The 20,862-nt window shown below is 37.4% G+C and overlaps 1 protein-coding gene and 2 non-coding genes across 3 annotated transcripts; all 3 read left to right on the top strand.

Annotated features, from left to right (window-relative positions):
- Positions 1-758: 758 nt before the first annotated feature.
- Positions 759-846, top strand: TRNAY-GUA (transfer RNA tyrosine (anticodon GUA)). Its single transcript is given in 2 exon segments — positions 759-795; positions 811-846. It is a non-coding gene; the product is annotated as a tRNA-Tyr (tRNA).
- A 1,351-nt stretch (positions 847-2,197) lies between these two features.
- Positions 2,198-4,796, top strand: LOC143579112 (actin-related protein 2/3 complex subunit 4). The gene is made up of 7 exons (XM_077062503.1): positions 2,198-2,486; positions 2,848-2,900; positions 3,030-3,057; positions 3,398-3,472; positions 3,837-3,941; positions 4,071-4,160; positions 4,598-4,796. The coding sequence occupies exons 1-7, from the start codon at positions 2,475-2,477 to the stop codon at positions 4,685-4,687; spliced, it is 453 nt and encodes a 150-aa protein (XP_076918618.1). The 5' UTR covers positions 2,198-2,474; the 3' UTR covers positions 4,688-4,796.
- A 10,228-nt stretch (positions 4,797-15,024) lies between these two features.
- TRNAY-GUA (transfer RNA tyrosine (anticodon GUA)) lies at positions 15,025-15,112 on the top strand. The gene is given in 2 exon segments: positions 15,025-15,061; positions 15,077-15,112. It is a non-coding gene; the product is annotated as a tRNA-Tyr (tRNA).
- Positions 15,113-20,862: the final 5,750 nt, after the last annotated feature.

Below are 20,862 nucleotides of genomic sequence, written 5' to 3'. Positions count from 1 at the left end.
ATCCGGTGAAACAAACATTTTCGGTACCAGTATCAAGTTTTTGAAAAATTTAGGGTCGATCCCAAGCTCATTTCTAATTTCTATACTATATATAATATATAAGACAAGAGCAATTTAAGACACTTGATTTTAAGTAAATTACAATCAATAATGCACAAAGTATATATATAAAAGAGACAAACTTGTCTTTTAAACACATAATTCATACGGTTTATTTTAACTCTTAAAACTATTTACATTTTTGCACACCCAACTTTTGTCAAATAAAAGAATAATTACATGTTTTTCAGTTAATCTTTAACCATATATTAACTTAAATTTTAGAACTTTCCCCCACAAATTTTAAACGATCATAACTTTTTCATACATTAATATTTTTTAAAAAAAGTTACACCATAAAAAGGAGCATTTTATTCAATTTAATTTGAGTATGATATTGCTAGAGTTTTATAAATTAAATAAATTACTACGTTGGGTGTTCACAGTCGGTTTTGACGGTCTTATGTTAACCCGTGAGTCCAACCGTTAGTAACATCTTTCTGACGTCGAAAACCAAGCACTGAAACCACACTAATAACCAGTTTTAATGGTTTCGACCGAACCATGAATACCAAATACCCGCCGAGCACCCGTCTAGTTTGTTTACATGAGTGAGATTGTAAAAATGAAAATTATAATATCATGTGTCACATTCTAAGCATGAACAATTAGTTTATGAATTTCGGATATTTTCACTTGGTAGCCTACATAATCAAAAACCGACCTTAGCTCAGTTGGTAGAGCGGAGGACTGTAGTGTGTTAACATAGCCATCCTTAGGTCGCTGGTTCGAATCCGGCAGGTCGGATTTATTTTTTTCTCAAACTTTAATAACTTTTTTGGCTTTATAATTGTGCTTCATTCTCTTTGAATTCGAGATCAAAACGTAGAACTCATCTCGACTACACGTTTCATATTAATTCCACCTATATGGTAAGCGTTACATCATCAATTTCACTCGCTTCAAACCCTAGGTTTATTTATTTTTTTTTATATTTCATATGTTCATCTGAATTCACGTCTGGTGTCGATCTAATTATTTTGAATTTAATATATTATACATATAGATATATGTTACCTATCAACTTAGTCATCGTTCATAAGCGTATTAAATTATTCAGGATAACCAATTAGATGAACAAAATGTAATATACTGTAGTGTAGTGTATTCATCAGTGTGTGCTGTTTCACTAACATTGAGCCTCCGATCACCGTAAATTGTTACAAAGGATGAACATTATGTTAATATACGTCTTCGATTTCACCAGAAATAGTCACTCCAACATTTTATACAACTTATCTATTATAAGCAGTGGCCGAGTGGCGGATCTAGAAGAAAAATTCAGGGCTATCCCCAAAAAAAATTGAGGGGTATCCCGGGCGCCCCTAGATCCGCCCGTGTCTGTAAAGTAGTTTCTGACTGTCAGAACATATTTTTTTGACCTGGTGCATGAACCTGATTTCGAACAATTGAGAATTTATATACTTTTGTTTTATACCATGTGATGTGAAAAATCATGGCATAAGTGACATGATTTATGGTTATCAGTTATGAGATAAGCTGGAACTTTTGTGTTTTGCTGTTGTTATCAGTAGTACTCTATGTCTTCATGTTTTGTTGTTTTGATTCCCTTAGCTGAACTTTATGTTATCTAGACTGCGTTACTTTACAAGTTAAAAAAACGTTTTTGGAGCCTGGGGTCTCTCACTGGTAGGGGTGTAAACGAGCCAAGCCAAGCCCGAGCTCTACTAGGCTCGAGCTCGGCTCGTTTGGACTTATGAGGGCTCAGGCTCAAGCTCGGCTCGTGAGTTGTTTTTTCAAGACCGGGCTTGACTCGTTTATTATTTGTTAATTAATTTATATACATTTTTTTGTTATATTTGTATATTTTGTGAAAAACCTTGAACGAGCTTAAGCTCGGCTCGAGCTCAGCTGTGAAGTGCTAACTTAATATATAGAAGTCAAAAGGAGGTAAAATTTAAAAAAGCACATGCCTCGTTAAGGCTCGACTAGCCTAAGCGAGCTTCTCATACAAGGCTAGAGCTCGGGCTTGATAACTAAACAAATTTAGTTGACGCTCGAGCTCGACTTGAGGTCTAAAAAGCTCAGCTCGTTTTGAGCTTTCTATCGATTCGAGTTCGAGTAGCTCGGCTCGTTTGCACCCCTACTCACTGGTAGCATCAAGCAGCCTCTGACCTCTCTGTCTCCTGGGATAGAGGAAAGATTTTCCATCATCCCACCCTCCCAAGACAGTACCAATAACTTTACTATGAGCGGGATTATTACTGTGTACACGTTTGCTTGTTGTTTTCAGAACTTTACTGCCAAATGTGGGATCATTTTGTATTTGTTTGTAGCAATTAACTTTTCATGTTTCACAGGCGAGTTCAGTGAGGTTGTATTTGACCTGCATACGCAACACTCTAGAGGCTGCCATGTGTTTACAGGTACATTTTGGTTATGCTAAATTCAAGTTAGATGAAAAGGTCGAACTTGTATCAAGATGTCCGTTAACATGTCTAAAACCCGAAAATAATCTTGGTGGTAGAAGTTTTTGGTTGGATAAGGCAAGTTTTTATAGAAAGTCTGGAAACTGGTTTCAGGGTTAAATAATTAATCAAATTTTCTGATTCAAGCCAACCCTATATCTTCAATTGATAATTTGATTCAACACATTTGGTGGCGTGGATCATGCACGCATATCATTTACAACATGAACCAACATATCATTTTAGCACTACTGCTGCTTAACCACTAGATTTAGGTTTGAATGTATACATTTTCAGTAATGTTTTATTCTTCTTGCAGAACTTTCCTTGTCAAGAAGTTGAAAGACACAACAAACCAGAAGTTGAGATGAAGTATGTATAGATGATACTTGAATTCGCCTTCTTTTTTTTATGCTGATTTTGTATATGCGTTGCCTTTGAGCACACGGTCGGTATAAAGAAAAAAAGTCAAAATGTTAATGTTTTCCATTCCATTTTCAGGACCAGCCCGGAACTTCTGCTTAATTCAGTAAGAACAAATCACTCATCCTTGCATATATTATTAATATAAATATTACTATTGCTGTTATTATTATTATTAATTTATTATAGTTTGGCATTTTCACAAGAATGATAGTTGGTTTGGGAGAGAAAGCCAAATATGACAATGTCAAAAGGTTAATGATTTTTAATCTTTTGCATATGAGAAACTTTAAGGGATAATCACTTGGAAGACATGTGCGCTTACAAGTAGATAAATAATCTCATTTTTTGAAAGATGATACTTTCTAGGATTAAGGAGTAATTTGTCATCATTTACTAATATCCTTATTTGTACCATCATTTTAATATTGATATTTCTTATTCAGGTTGTGATTTGTCGAAATGAAGCTGAAAAATGCTTGATTGAAACTTCTATCAATTCACTGCGCATAAGCCTCAAGGTAACTGCAGTGAATTTTTAATAATTTCTCTCTTTCACATGTCATAACTTTTGTTGATCACATGGTCATGAGAACAGAATTTCACAAATACACTCATTTCCATCGAAATTACCAACATTTTTGAAAAATAGATGTGATTAAGTGATGACACTACAAAGACTTTAAGTTACTAAACTAGATTATTGATTTTTGAAAATTTAAAGTTCAGTTAGAACAAACAAAGGTCCTCATGAGTCTTACAACGTTTTGTATCGTTTGTCTTTTCAGAAAGTCAATACTTGCTTCCATTTTTATTGGGTTGTCATTTTATTCGTGTTAAACTGGTTATATTTCGTTTTCTTTTCTTTTTATGATTTGTTTATAGGTAAAGCAGGCAGATGAGCTTGAAAACATTCTAACCAAAAAGTTCCTTAGATTTTTGTCAATGAGGGCGGAAGCTTTTCAAGTTTTGAGGAGAAAACCAGTACAGGTGTGTGTAAAAGCTACCAAATCTTTATTTGATATGATTGTCATTTAACTTTCATATATTTGTTTTTTCAATTTTTTTTTTAAATTTGCTGACTTGTCCACCCCCCCCCCCCCTCCAATTTTTTTTCAGGGTTATGATATTAGTTTTCTTATCACTAATTACCACTGTGAAGAGATGCAGAAGCATAAGCTTATTGACTTCATTGTGCAATTCATGGAAGTAAGATTTTATTTACTTATACTTATTAGTTATTATTGCCTTTTGACCTAATTAAAAAATGTTTTAGATTGTATTGAAAATTTATAATTTTAGCAGTTTGAAGTTTGAAGCGGCTTTTCATTTTATTTTTCAAAATCATTAGATTGCACTAAAATTTAGAATGTAAAAATTAAAATCTGGTTCGTTAGTATGATACATTTACACGACTGTATATTCCCAGGACAAAAAATAAATAAAAGAGGGTTAAACAATGGTTGGTTCCAAAGTTTCAACTGCCGACTTAATCATTGACTCTCAAAAACAGACCGTGAACCAAATTTTATAAATGCCAAGCCAGCTGAACGTTTTATAAACACCCCTGTTTATAAGTATATAAATGCCGAAAATTTTCGTTTTGCGGGCCATACTTATATTGATTCAACATACTTGATTTGCAGGATATTGATAAAGAGATAAGTGAACTGAAATTGTCCATGAACACAAGAGGAAGATTAGTGGCAACAGAATTTCTGAAGCAATTTATCTGAATTCCTCCCATCTGTATTTTGTTCATCGTTCTTACATTTAACAGATTTGAGATATTCTGCTTGTTAGATATATGCTATATTTCAACTTTTGTGGGTTTATCTGTTTCAAATCAGGGTCATTTTGGGAATACCATACTGTGTTAGCAATACAAAAATCAAATTATAATAATCGTAAAAGAAAAGCCAATATATTAGGGGTGTGCACGGTTCGGTTTGGCTATTAACCTCAACCAAATTAACCGATCGGTTTTCTGTTAATCGGTTTGGTTTGTTTACTAAATTTTTCAGCTCGCTTAATTTTAGTTAACAACCAAATCAAATTTAGGCTAAAATTTTTACTTAGAAATAAATTAAATGAAGATATAAATACATAAAATGGAGGCATTAAGCATGAAGTACTGTAGGTTCCCTGGACGGATCGCACGAGATATCTCGGTCTACCCAGGTGCGGAATCCCTGCGTAGATCGTTACGAGTATAGAACACGAATCACACGAACACACGTTATATATTATAACTCAAACACGTGACGTAATATCACTGTTACAGACTCTCGTCCTCACGTTACAATGAACTCGAACTACTGACACGAACTTAAACGACGATTGCAAACCAAGCCGTAACCTAGGACTATAAATACACGACAACTTCGCCTGGCATGTTCAGGCGAAGTTGTCCATAACTTCGCTTGACTAACAAGTTCGCCTGTTAAGCGAACTTGTCAGTAACTTCGCTTAAACATACAAAACATAATTAAACAATACAGACTCGATTACAGACACTAGACTATGAACTACTGACATTATGCACCAACAGACTCCCCCTTTGCAGTAGCTTCATATCTTGATCTTTAAGCACTTGTCTTGTAATCTTCAATCTTGTATCTTCACGCATGCACTCCTTCTCTAACACACACTGACACAATTCTTTGATACTTCCTCGCTTCGTCCTTCCAAGCAGGAATATAAAAGATTTTCTTCTCATTAAGTACCTTCAGATCAGCTTGCGATAAGTTTACCAAATGCATCGGATCGTAAACTCTTAGGAGCTCTTGTTCATCCTCGTCTTCCATCACCGCCTCTGCTGTCTCACAATCCACATACCACCACTTTAGGTCTTTAAGCACATCCTTGGGCATTAGCTTCATCGGTACTTCTTTAAGGCACCGGATCGGTTTATACTTCATGACCATCCAAGGTTTTCCATCAGCTCTCAAACCTCTATCCTTGTCTTCAACAAGTTTTCCCTTCTACGGTTTCAACAGCTCAAACTTCTTCTCTTTTGTACTCTCTCTCCATACAATTTTCTCAATGACTCTAGCCATATTATCGTCATTTCGATTGATTAACCCCAATCTGGCTAAGTCTTTCACTTCACATTCCGGCAGTGTATTCAACGACCTTAACATTCTTTTAAAATACTGAACGCCGTCATACCGTTTAATCACAAAGAGCTTCAACTGCTCATCATAGATCCAGCAAATAATCCCTTTCTTTGCTTCAGCATAGCCTTTAATATTGTAACTCTTCTTAAACATTTTAGGGACCGCTGGTTTCTTCGTTTTGACGAACCACTGAGCATAGCCTTCCTTCCACCTAGGCTGCTCTTCCCATTCAGTCTCATCGATTACTGTCTCATTACCCATATCTGCTTTCTCCACACCTGGAATGTCATGCTCTACATTCTCTTCTACTATTTCACCTTCTTCAACATCTTCTTCAATCACAATCTGTGCTCCAATCTTCTCAATCTCCTCAGTAGGCAGCACATCATCATCAAACATCACATCATCATCTAGCATATCATCATCTAATTCTTTCAAAGCATCAATCACATCATCTTCATCATCAACCATCACCACCTCATCACCACCAACTGCACCTGCAGACTCCCCCTGAGCTGTGGAAGTCCCAAGAGCTTGAGTAGTTCTTGGCAACTCACCACCTGCATCTTTCGATGCATTGGGATCATCGTCTTTGTCATTCCTCTTCTTTGTCCTTAACTCGTTGCCTTTACAGCCTGTCTCCCCCTGAGATGCCAAGAGCTCCTTCATAGCATCTATAATTCTCCCATGTTCAATCAGGAGGGACGACTGTAGTTGATTCTCTGCTACAAGGTGCTGAATAGCCTGGGTCTGGACAAAATTCACCCTTGATTGTTTAGCCACGACCCGCTCAAGTGCAGCTATTCTCTCCGAGTCTGAGAGGGTTGCATCGAAATCAAACCTCATGTTAGATGTGTCTTGAGTATACTCAGCAGGGATCTCGAATGTAACCGGGACATCAGAAGCAGTTGTGGACGTAACCGCAGGTGGTATCGTGACCGACAACCCTGCAGTTGCAACGACTGTCGACTCTACAAATTGTGCCACCACCTCTGAAGGAGTAAGCGTTGGAGGTGGTAAAGACACAATCTCCGGAGTCGTCGGCTGGATAGTAGTGATTGATGGGATGCCGACAGCTGATGTAGCCACCACGGGAACATCCGCGGCGCTTAAACCTGTGACCTGTAGTGATGTAGGAACAATCGACATACCTGACAGTGCGGATGGAGCAAAACGTACAACTCTTGAAGTCTCTCCAGCTCCCATACCTGCACCTGTCCTTTCACGTCTTGATCGTCTAATCAGCTTGTGAATATCCTCTTCTTCTTCTGACTCGCTATCATCAACTGTTCTCTTCCTCTTGCCAAATATTCTCTCTTGAGTCACCAACATCCTTTTCGCCTCATCCATAACATCATCAAGATCTGAGTCAGCCACCGTCGTAGCTGCTCTAGTAACACGCACACTCGAGACACGTTCAACTGGAATCTGAACGTTCTCCTCTGGATCCACCCGATCCATATCGAAGAACCCTTGACCTCCGAATTCTGCATCAAGGTCCACTTCCTCCTCCGGTGACACAACAGGAGCAGCAGGTATAGCATGAGTTGCTCCTGCCTGTTGTGGTGCCGGGTCTCTGAACTCATCCCCACGAGCTAGCACATACCCCGGGTTTATTAAGTACCCAAAGAGTGGAGCATGCCTTGGACGCAGTTCAGGCTTGCTCCTCGCACTGGATGTACGACATTGAGCGAAGATACGTTTGCTCACATTCTCCACGTATCTTATTGGGCGTCGTTGAGGCAACGTGGGAGCAACATGATTCAAGATCATCTGAATGAATCTTGGATACATGATGAACCTCTCACGGGCCATCGCTCTTCTCTGTCTATCAATTTCGTAAAAGACCATCTGACTGAAGCTATAACGTTTGTTATAAGTCAGAGCAGTCATTGCGGACTGCATGGTCGCACCCATCCCGTCAGTGCCCGCCTTCCTCCCAGACATGCAGACAATCATAACGTGCATGAGGAAGCGCCACTGATCAAGTAGGAAACCCTTCCTCCGTTGTGTATCGCCCAATGGACCAGAATAGCTTATTCTTAGAAATGCTCCATCATGGAATGGAGCCACAAACTCTGTAGGGTCATCTCTAGTCTCCTCACCGAACCGTAAAGCCACCCGTATTTGTTCAGATGAGAACTGAACCTCTTGATTGTTGACGGTTGCTCGCATAACCGGGGGCTCAACGCGGCAATCGTATTCCACAGTCTGCAGAAATCCTCGATATTGGGTAAGGATATCGGCAGAGTCGTAGTGATTGCGTGGAATATCCTCGAGCGAAGGAGGAATGTGATTATCTCTCGGTAATCCTCCACACCACTCGCTTCCGGGTCTAAAGTGATGAACATGTTGTGACCCGGGAAGAATTGTCTCTGATTATCTCCTTCGTCATCTCCTCCAGCACCTCCAGCACCGGCAACAGCAGCCATATCTGCAACAAACGAATCAAGCTAGATAAACGTTAAAGCATAACACAAGTTCGCTTGTTACCATGAGCGAAGTTGTGATTAAATCTGTATCGGCGAAGTTAAAGATGGGGCGAAGTTGAGAACAACTTCGCTTCAGCTTTAAGTTCGTCTGATAACTGAGAAGTTAAAAGGTCCAGGCGAAGTTAATGTTAACTTCGCCTCACCACAACATTGCCTCAGAACATCGCCTCTCAACAGCGCCTCAGAACATCGCCTCAAGCGAAGTTAAGCCTCAGGCAAAGTTACGGATAACTTCGCCCAAACCTTAAGTTCGCCTGAATCTGAAACGGCGACAGTAATGTCGATTACATTCCGGAAAATCTGGTGTTTCTGGTTAATGTGGAGATTAAGGACTCTGAAACACAAGTTTTTAAGGATAACTAGACGACCAGGTTGTACTTGACCACGTGAAAACAAGGTTTGAAATCGGGTTTAAGGATCGATCGGCCGAGGTTATTAACCGGTTATCGAAACAACCTTAGATTAACATCAAAGAACAGATAACACGATGTAATGACCCAACCAACCTTTAAATCGGTTTGAAATCGAAGAAAGAAAACAAAGATGATTGACAGATTGATCGATAAGTTCGCTGAAATTTCGGAGAGAATAAGTTCGCTGAGTTTGAAAATAATGAAACTGTTGACCTTAAGTATTCTTTATATAGGGGCGGAGTTACACAGGCGAAGTTACGGTTAACTTCGCCTAGGCGAAGTTATTCACAAGTTCGCCTGTTTAATAACATCGCCTATATTTACAAGATCAACCCTTATAATTCGAAAATTTGCAATTAAGTTCAAAAACTTCCCTTTAAGAATTAAATGACACGATCAAGTCCAAGTAACCAGATACAAAATTATAAAACTACCTAAGTACAAGAAACTTTTTTTTTAAAAAAAAATTAAAGTATAAGGGATCAAATTTCAGTCTCGATAGGGACTACTACGTTTTAGAAAAGATCCGAACAGGAATCATACTAATTACGTGACTGTCACATAGATCCGTGTTTAGCTGTATTATGACAGAAGGAAACAGGTTGTAGGCAGGTAAATAACTTAAGATGGTTTTCATCGTTTCTGTGATACGAGTTAAGTTCAATTAATCTCAAAAATTAAGTGGGCAACAACTCAGAGATTATGATGCCTCCTATCTATTCTCAAAGCATATTTGGCTTTCCCCAAGTCACCCCGAATTGACTTCGACCCATAGTGTCTGATTAAGTTTGTAAGTACTCTTCATCTGCTTCCCGTTCTCTTTCTTACTCCATGATTGAGAAGTCTTGATATTTTGAACTCTAGAATGTTTCAATAACTCATAAGTTAAGTTGCTATTTTTTTTTTTTCAATAAACATTTACATAGACTTCAGAGTAGTAAACAACTGCAAGTCCCGAATCTGGATCAATGCAGTTTCTTGAAACGCTATCTTCACGGGAATCAGAACACTTACGGGCTCGTGTATGACTGGGTAATCGCTTTTCTGCCTATCATTCGGAAAGATATATATGAATACATGCAAAACTCTTAAGGAGTTTCCACGTAAAATCGAGTAGATTTAGTTTGTATCACATCTACTTTTACGCACCATAAAAAGTTATCATGACATACAATGACTGTCCTAAAGCCTTTTAAGCCTAATAACTTCACTAGTTAAGCACACAGAATCAGTATATCCATCATTTTCCAAGGTTGGATCAATTTCCTGTTAAACATAGCAAACGAACTTCTTACGAAGTAGTAGACTTGAAAAATAATTTCATTTCCCTTTAAAAATTTTAACATAAATCGCCCCGACCAAAACAAAGTCTTCAGGTAAACGGCTATCCCGAAGATCCAATGGATCAGCTGGACCGACCACATACCAGTATGTGTCCTTCTAACTAAGTATGATCGACTAATTTTAAGCGAAAAAATGAAAACTCATCATAAACCGCCCCGGTCACTTTCAGTCATCTGGTTAATGGCTATCCTCAAAATCTACAAGTAGAAAATGATGACCAAAACATATCCGAAGACAAGTCCTTCAAACTGAGGTAACCGACATATTTTAAGCGATAGTGACGTTTTTTTTTTTAAATATAACATGAAAAGCATGGTTACTCGGGATTGATCATCCCATTCAGCTTGATAAGTTTTTGAAATCTTGTTTTGTCAAACGCTTTAGTATAAAGATCAGCGAAATTATCAAGCGTATCCACCTTTTCAAGCACAATCAGTTTCTTCTCAGCACAATCCCGTATAAAATGATGACGTATGTCAATATGTTTAGTTTTACTGTGCTTCACGGGATTGTTAGTTACTGAGATAGCATCTGTGTTATCAATGCAAATAGGTGTAAGTAAGAAATTCAGACCATAGTCGCGCAACTGTTGTTGAATCCAAAGAACCTGGGAGCAGCAGTTGGATGCTGCCATGTATTCTGCTTCACAGGTTGAAATTGCGACTGAAGTCTGCTTCTTGCATTGCCACGACACCAATCTGCCACCAAGAAACTGACATCCTCCAGTTGTTGACTTCCGACTCTGATTGCACCCTCCATAATCAGAATCTGTGTAAGCGACTAGCTCCAAGTCTCCTCCTCTCGGGTACCACAACCCCAGCTTCGGTTTGCCCTTGAGATACCGCAAGATCCTCTTCACACCCTTCATGTGAGATTCCTTTGGGTTTGCCTGAAAACGAGCACAAAGACAAACAGCAAACATTATATCAGGCCTAGAAGCAGTTAAGTACATTAAAGAACCTATAATAGCCCGATACTGAGTTGGGTCCACATCTGCATCACCGTCTGACTCAGCACCCAATTTGTGATTGACGCAGATTGGAGTGTCGAATGGAGTGTTGTCCTCCATCTTGAAGCGTTTAAGCACATCATGGACATATTTGGTCTGATGAATGAACATCCCATCCTTCTTCTGATCAACCTGCAATCCTAAAAAGAAAGTTAGTTCACCCATAGCACTCATTTCAAACCTTTTCTTCATGACGGCCTCAAACTCCTGACACATGGAGACTTTAGATGCAGCAAAGATAATGTCATCCACGTAGACTTGCACCAGCAGGAAGTCGCTTCCTTCTCTCTTAACGAACAACGTGCTATCAATCTTCCCTCTTTCAAACCCATTTTCAAGCAAGTAATCTGATAAAGTTGAATACCAGGCACGAGGTGCCTGGTGTAGTCCATACAATGCCTTGCTTAACTTGTACACGTGATCAGGAAAGTCTGGGTCAGGAAAACCCGGAGGTTGCTCAACATACACTACCTCATCAACTTTCCCATTCAGAAACGCACTCTTCACATCCAACTGAAATACCTTCATCTTCTTATAAGCAGCGAACGCCAAAAACAATCTAATGGCTTCCAACCTTGCGACAGGAGCGAACACTTCATTATAATCAATCCCCTCTTGTTGATTAAAACCTTTAACGACTAGCCTCGCCTTGTTTCTTATGATAATCCCTTTCTCATCTCTCTTGCACTTAAACACCCATTTTGTGCCTATCGCATGCACATGCTTTGGTTTTTCAACCAAAGTCCAAACTTCCATTTTCTTGAATTGAGCCAACTCTTCTTGCATGGCTTCGACCCACGAGCTGTCCTTGAGAGCCATTTGATAATTCTTCGGTTCAATCTGGCTGATAAAGCAGGTGTACAAGCATTCGTTGATTATCCCTGTCTCCTTGATGCTTGTGTAAACACATGTGTGCTCATTCAAACTACGTCTTGTTTGTACACCGGAGGACACATCACCAATCACATTCTCCAAAGGGTGATCTTTATGAATTCTCGTGGTCGGAACAGAACCGACATGCAAATTGTCTTCCAAGTTAGAAGAGAGCTCGTCAATGGTTGTTTCATGCTGAGAGTGAAACGGATTGAAAAATTCTTCTTCAGTCGAGGTAGCAGAGGTATCGACAGCATTTGATGAGGAAGGTTGACATTTATCGATCAGCTGTCTTTGCAATAGGTTTTCTTCCTCATCAAGGATCATCTTCGTAGCAACTCTCTCTTCTTCTTCAGCAATATCCAAATAAGGTATGTTAAAAGACTTAAAAAGTTTAACATAGTCGAAAAACTCAGCAGGTCCGTTGCTTGGTTTTGGTGGTTGGTAACTTGTGATATCGGTGTTACACACCACCTCAACCTTGCTGGTCGATGTATTAAAGACACGTCTGTTGGGAGTCCCAACAACATAACCGACTAAGATTCCTTCATCGGCTATTTCACCAAATTTAGAATTTGTCTTCAAAATCGAACAAGGGGACCCGAATGGTTCAAGACCACTCAAGTTGGGCTTTCTCCCATGCATTAGCTCATAACACGTTTTACCAAGTCTTTTAACAGTTAAGACTCTATCCAGAACATAACAGGCTGTAGCAACAGCTTCAGCCCAAAACACCACAGGAAGCTTCGAATCAGCCAGCATTGTTCTGGCTCCTTCAATTAATGTTCTGTTCTTCCTTTCAGCCACTCCATTCTGTTGCGGTGTATACGGAGCGCTGTATTGGTGTTCAATCCCTCTCTGAAGGCAGAAGATCTCCATATCAAAATTCTTGAACTCCGTTCCATTGTCACTCCTGATGAACTTAACCCTTTTATCCATAACATTCTCAACTTTGGTAATCAAATTCGTCACCATCTGAGCCGTTTCGTCTTTTGATTTTAGGAAATATACCCACGAATATCGTGAGTAGTCATCAGTGATCACCAAGCAGTAAGAAGTACCTCCTAGACTTTTTGCATTCACGGGACCGAAGAGATCCATGTGAAGCAATTCTAGGGTACTGGCAATTGAATTGACTTTCTTGGTGAGATGGGATTTCTTGTGCTGCTTTCCCTTCTTGCATGCTATACATTTATCTTCAAAATTGAAATTCTTCAAGGGAACGCCCAGCACAAGTCCATTCCTGACAATGTGGTTCATCTTCCGAAGATGAATGTGCCCCATTCTCCTATGCCACAATTCGGACTCTGATTCACTCGCTTTTGTCATAAGGCATGATTCTGCCGTGGCCATTTCAGTTGATCTCATATCCATAATATATGTATTTCTTTCACGTGGAGCCTTCATCACAATCCACTCCTCTGGTATCTGAAAACCAGGTTTCAACACAATCGCCTCACTCTTAGTAAAATGAACGGTGTACTCCTTATCACAGATTTGCGACACACTCAGCAGATTGTGCTTCAATTCTTCTACAAAGTTAACTTTCTCCAATGTCATCTTTCCGTTCGACACCGTTCCCATTCCTGTAATCTTGCCACCACTTTCACCGGCAAAGCTCACTCTCCCTCCTTGAACAGGTTTCAAATCGTGTAACAAGTATTTGTTACCCGTCATGTGCCGGGAACAGCCGCTATCTACAACCCAAAGATTGTTGGCAGCCCTGTTCAACTGCTCTGATACCAATTGTAGGTTCCCTGGACGGATCGCACGAGATATCTCGGTCTACCCAGGTGCGGAATCCCTGCGTAGATCGTTACGAGTATAGAACACGAATCACACGAACACACGTTATATATTATAACTCAAACACGTGACGTAATATCACTGTTACAGACTCTCGTCCTCACGTTACAATGAACTCGAACTACTGACACGAACTTAAACGACGATTGCAAACCAAGCCGTAACCTAGGACTATAAATACACGACAACTTCGCCTGGCATGTTCAGGCGAAGTTGTCCATAACTTCGCTTGACTAACAAGTTCGCCTGTTAAGCGAACTTGTCAGTAACTTCGCTTAAACATACAAAACATAATTAAACAATACAGACACTAGACTATGAACTACTGACATTATGCACCAACAAGTACCTAAAATGTGTTATAATTTTACCACTAAGCATAACAAGATTAATATATAAACTTGGAAGTATTGAAGATAATTGAGAGGAGAGTAAGAAATTTTTTGATAGAGATTGATATCTACTCTTTTACACAAATGCATATTTATACTAGATTGAAACACTATGCAAATACTATGCAGGGAACAATCCCATATCATTGGTTTGAAAATTTTCATCCATTCACATGCACATGTTTACGCACACGTTTATAACAAAATGAAAATAAAAAAGCTAGAAATATATGAAAATATGAATGGTTCGGTTTGGTTAATAGAGCATACAATAAATAATCGATAACCGATTTTAGGTTAATTTGATTGTCTGTTAATTTTGGTTCGGTTGTTATGAGTTCGGTTAATGGGTTTGGTTATGTAGGTGAATGAGGTGGCTGGGTCGGGTGATGGGTGAACCATCTAAACCAGCAAAGATACATTTGTGTTTGGCTGTCTGAAAACTTCATTATTATTTAAATATTGTTAAAAAGAGTTTATGAATATATATAAAAGTGCATATTCAAAAATGAAAAGAACAAGAAAATAATAAAGGTCAAAACGATTCTGTTTGGTTTACAGTGTGTCACATGTTGAATTCAAGATCCAAAAAGTTTATAAATTTATTGGGAATACAAAGAACAAACCGACCTTAGCTCAGTTGGTAGAGCGGAGGACTGTAGTATGTTAACATAGCCATCCTTAGGTCGCTGGTTCGAATCCGGCAGGTCGGATTTTTAATTTTGGTCCACAATTTTAGTTTTACTCAAGAAACACACATAATAAAGACATGAATGAATAATTGAATAATATCCTGATTCTTGCATTCCGGTATCACTTGGAAGATTTGTGCACTTACAAAGTAAATAAATTGTCTCATTTTAAAATGATGATAGCAAGAACAAACTTTGATAATCTACTCACGATAAAACTTACGTAACATCATCTATAGTAAAGCTATAAAGAATCTTGTGGACGGATAGACATGTGTATGTGTGTATCGTGTTTGTGTTGGACTAAGACGATTGAAATTCATTTTGTGTCATGATTTACACTTATGTGCTAATAAAATTCTAAACACGTGTTATGTTAAGGATATTAGTCGACTTGTGGTGTTAGCTTATTGGATCTTTAACCGCTTGGTAAGAGTATATATGTGCAATTTCAAACTGTTAAAAAATTTAATTGTCTAGACCCGTTAATCAATAGATGATGCTACCTATTTTGGTATGTTGCCTACTTTTAACTACCTATAGTTACAAGCAAGAACAATAATGTACAACTAAAACCAACAACAATATGCAACCACCTGAAAGCTTAAAGGGGTGTATTTAGCGGTCCGTAGGGTTGGTTGACCCTTCGGCCGACCAATGTATGTATAAATCGGTGTACTCGACGTGAGGTGTTATTTTGTGTTTTGACCCTCTAGATTGTCTCCATAGGCTATTTACAATTGAAAGAGAAGAGTGAGTTTTTATTTTTTTAAGTTTTTTCCGGCATGCCGGCGTTGAGGGAGGGTTTCCGAGTCGGAGTTGCAGAAAAAAAATGGAAGATAAAGTTTTGGTGTAGCAGCTATATTTCGATTTATCCTCTTTTTTCAAGGATTTCATAACTGGACATTGAACCCATTTCATATGATGGGAGTTGCCGGTGTATTGGGCGCTGCTTTGCTATGCGCTATTCATGGTGCTACCGTAGAAAATACTTTATTTGAAGATGGTGATGGCGCAAATACATTCCGTGCTTTTAACCCAACTCAAGCTGAAGAAACTTAATTCAATGGTCACTGCTAATCGCTTTTGGTCCCAAATCTTTGGGGTTGCTTTTTCCAATAAACGTTGGTTACATTTCTTTATGTTATTTGTACCAGTAACTGGTTTATGGATGAGTGCTCTTGGAGTAGTCAACATATGGTAAAAATGGATTTTAAATAAATTAATAATATATTTAGGTTATGCATGCTATCTTTTTAATTTACGGTTTTAATTAATGGATTCGTACTAAAGTAATATTTTTATATATTATTGTTTTCTTATCGTGTGCATCTTGACAAGCTATATTCAATTTGTTAAATATCTATTATGTTTTTTATTTTAACTTATATATATATTATTTATATAGACGAAAATTGAATTTGATTTGATTTATAATAAATTATTTACTTAAAATTTTTTATTTCCTCTAATTGTATATTACATATTACAATTCTTTTATTATTTTTATGGGTAGATTCATCTTATTTTAGAGATACTTTGGTTATCAAGAAAAAACACTTAAATCAAATATTAAGACAATAAAATCTGTTGAATTGTTAGATGATGAAATTATTGGTGACCAGGCCTTGCACAAATCAATTATTGATGTATACCGACAGACGACGTAAAACATTTCTATTACGACCCTACAGCCTAAAACCTCTAATTCCGCCGCCACTGGGTGTAGTGTATTTACCTTCTTGGTTCACATATTTGCTTGTGGTTGAGGATAAGCTCTTTCTTATATGGACACACACAAATAAAAATCAGTCCTTAAGAAAACTAAGTTGCATATCACCCTTCCTTCATGAATCACAACGACCATTTCCATAGAGGCTGGCAATTTAAGCCTTGCTCTTTAACCAAGTTATAAGTTAACATTTTTGACATAACCGTAACCAGAAAACTCAATGGACCCCACCAATATCATGTTAAATAATAGGATAAGGTAAATCGTAGCTTATGCTGGACATATAACCTTCAACGATGTTAAAAAAAGCCGGCTTTAAGACCCCTGCTTGAGGGACTCATGCATCAATATTCGATTGAATATGAACTTACACTATCATCAACATTAATACTCTGTATTTATACATGACAATGATTAAATCACCAAGAGCATCATTCTTTATATAATGAAAAACGGTGGTGGTGGTGGACCAACCCGGAGTCGAATTCCAAAATTCCAAATTTCAAACTGGTTTCTCAAATTCAGTCTCAGATATTTCAAACTTGCTAGAAATCAACTTGAGTCAAACTAACTCGGTACAAATTTCAAGCCAGGGTAAGCTTGCTCTTGGCTCGTAGAGAGTTTTCAAGCCGAGCCAAGCTGGCTCATATAGTTTTTAGTCCTAGTTGAGCCGGGTTTGGCTTGTGAACCGCCCAAGTTCAAATTAGACTTCAATGTAAAATTTAATAAGTGGAATTGCAGACACTTACAGACGTTGCAATGTGGCATGAAACAACATGCTCCCAATGGCAAGTATCATGTTTGAGACGTGAAGTATGCTAAATCTTTTCTCAAATCGCTGGCTTAAGGCGATCACGAGCCCAACAAATGACAAAATAATGCTTGGGATATTTGAAATTGTGTTGTAGAATTCAGCAATATAAGACGAGTACACGTAATTCTGTTCACACCATTCGGTGCTTGAAGTAACTGGACCCCAAAAACTTGATGTAGCAAATGCCATTTTAGGAGTAATGTGATCTAACTGAATTAACAGGTACCAGTCCACTGCATCTACCTGCAACATCATGTGTACATAATTACATTAACGATCAATATAGATCAATTTTACAGGTTTAACATCAGTACTTAGATCTATTTGCTATTAGCAGGTGTATAATGTAATATCCTAATCCTTTATCAACAAAAATTAAACAAATGCTACTAGTTTTGAAGTCAAGAAATTGATACTCATTACATGGCCCACGATTAAGACAATCAATCACACACAATTATACTCAAAGAGCATTGTAGCATCCGATCCTAATACCAGTCACTATTGTCCATTTTGCCTATAAACAATTCACAGATTTGATTATGATTACACAATTAGAACTCAGCCATATTGGATTGATCCCATCCAAGCACACTTAGCTGTGGAGATATACTCTCATTCACAGTCAATACATCCAAAACGCGTTAAGGTATTTGATCCAAAACATTCTTTATATCCTGTGTATATACACATGCTATACACAACCACACATAACGATATGAGATTTGTCTAAGGTGTCACAAGCATAGATGCATTAAACTACATGAGAATCATATCCTAACCACTACAAATTGAAAGTATTTTCTATACTATCTCCAATCTAAGTAAATCTCAACTGTAACAGTCCTACATCACATATATCTAGAACAACATTCTTCTAATCAATATCATAAATCACCTCCTTCCAAAAATCTCATCAACAGGCCTAAACATCACTTCACACAAACAAACTTACAGTTTTCATATAAAGCATTTCCTAAACACAAAACATCATTTCAAAACACGATTCAAAACAAAATAAACACACTCGCATAGATCTAGACCTACATACTTCACCACAATATCATCAAACCATCTCCTATCAACTTTCTTCACATTAAGCATTAAAATCACTACACGGTACCAAAATAACAACAATTCATGATCCAGAAACCTCCAAATCATCATTTCTATCATCAAATACACTTCAACAACAAAAACTTCATAAACCTAACGTATAAACAAACAAAATCACCTTCACCGTATAAACAATTAAGATCCGTATACTATTTATATCAACGAACATTAAAAATATTTAAAATCACTATACAGTACCAAAACAACAGCAATTCATGATCCAAAAACCTTCAAATTATCATATCTATAATCAACTACACTTCAACAACAAAAAATTCATAAACCTAACGTATAATCAACAAAATGACCTTCACCGAAAAACAATTATGATCCGTACACTATTTACATCAACGAGCATTAAAAACATTTAAAAACAATAATTCATGATCCAAAAACCTTCAAATTATTCATTCCACCATCAATTACACTTCAACAACAAAACTATTACAAAAAATAAACATATAATCAAACTAAAATTACCTAAACCGAATGAGCGATTAAGATCCGTACATTTTTACTACAACAACAAAATTATTTAAAAAACTAAACATATAACCGAACAAATTACCTTCAGCGAACGAGCAATTGAGATCTGAGCCCTAAATCGAACGCAAGAAGAGGAGATTGAGTAGGTTTTAATATGATATGATATTATTCGCAACGAAACGAAATCTCACTCGATTTTCAGGCGCACGGGATACGTGATGAACTCACACTTTTGAAATTATTATTATTTTGGGGAAAAAGATTCCTTTCACGCGGATTTTAAAGAATCTTTGGAACCGCTGGATGAAGCGCGTGAGTCTAAAGAGAAAATGCGCGTAGGGAATCGTGGACGTTGATTTGGTATTTGGCGGTTGAGATTAGCGCCACGGGATTTGGGTGATAGGAAATTTTGTCGTTTGTGTTTTGTTTGCCCGATCCAAATTTCATGAGTCGAGCCAGGGTTGGTTTATACTAAGGGTGCTGGGGCGTAAGTGAGAACCCGAATAAATTTGTGTGTCACCTGATGTACACGCAATTTAAGCAAACGGGCGTGGAAATCGATGAAGGTGTAGAAGACGATTGCACCTTCACGATCGGTTTCATCAAACCGAAACTACAAGATGATGTTGCCGAGAAACCTGATGAACCCGACACTCCATGGAAGAGATGCCACAAGTACCCTAACATAGGTAAAGAATTGAGTTCAAACTACTACGTATTTACAAACTAAGGCAACTCATGACTTGACGATTTGACTCCTTTTTTTCTTTTGATACATGACTTTAAACTAATAAAAGATTTATAGATGTTTTTATATTTTATTAGTGAACTAATAATTTCTATCTATTTTAATAAACATTTTTCCAGAAAAAAACTTATATTCTTATACATGTATGAGTTACTGTGCAATAATAATCTATTGTACATTAAATACGCGAATTACGCTTAGTCTATTTACAAATTACGCTAATTGTTAAAGTCCATTACACTCAAATACGTATTTGTTTTCATAATTACGCTCAAAGTCCATAATTACGATAAAAATGCTTTTCATTATTCGATGGACTATCAAGATCTAGTTGTTTGAATGAATTGATGATTAATTGGATATATACTAATGATTTCGAGATCAATTGATGTGATTCCATGAATATAGTCTCTCCTATACCTAATGTATTAATGTATGATAAGACCTTATTGTATTGTATCTTTTACCTTCTTGTATAATTGAGATCCTAATGGTTTTAATGTTTGCAATGATAAGGATCCACAACTATTTTTGTATAAGAAATTAACAGTTTTATAAAACAGGATTAACCAAAAAATAGTTTAAAAGCTAAACATATGAAGATATAATGCCTTTAAAAACAAAATACAAGTTTTTTGGATTTTAATAATATCAACTTTCAACTACTAGACAAGATTAATCTTAATGTTATAGACAGTCTCAGCTTTGAACATATTTTTTTTCAGAAATCAAATACGTATGTTTCACGTCATCAAAAGGCTAGCGGGGTTATTTTTTTCTCTAGCATGAGATTGCTGAAGGAAAATACATCTAAAGGTGGAATTGTCTGTAAACATGTTATAGGTTAGGATAATCCGGGTCAATAAATGAAAGTT

Source organism: Bidens hawaiensis, unplaced genomic scaffold, assembly GCF_021521415.1.
Source record: "Bidens hawaiensis isolate Kalapana, Puna unplaced genomic scaffold, B.hawaiensis_p1.1 tig00029602_1, whole genome shotgun sequence".
Lineage (NCBI taxonomy): Eukaryota > Viridiplantae > Streptophyta > Magnoliopsida > Asterales > Asteraceae > Bidens > Bidens hawaiensis.
The sequence above is the reverse complement of the archived record's forward strand: the minus strand, read 5'-3'. Positions and strand labels throughout refer to the sequence as shown.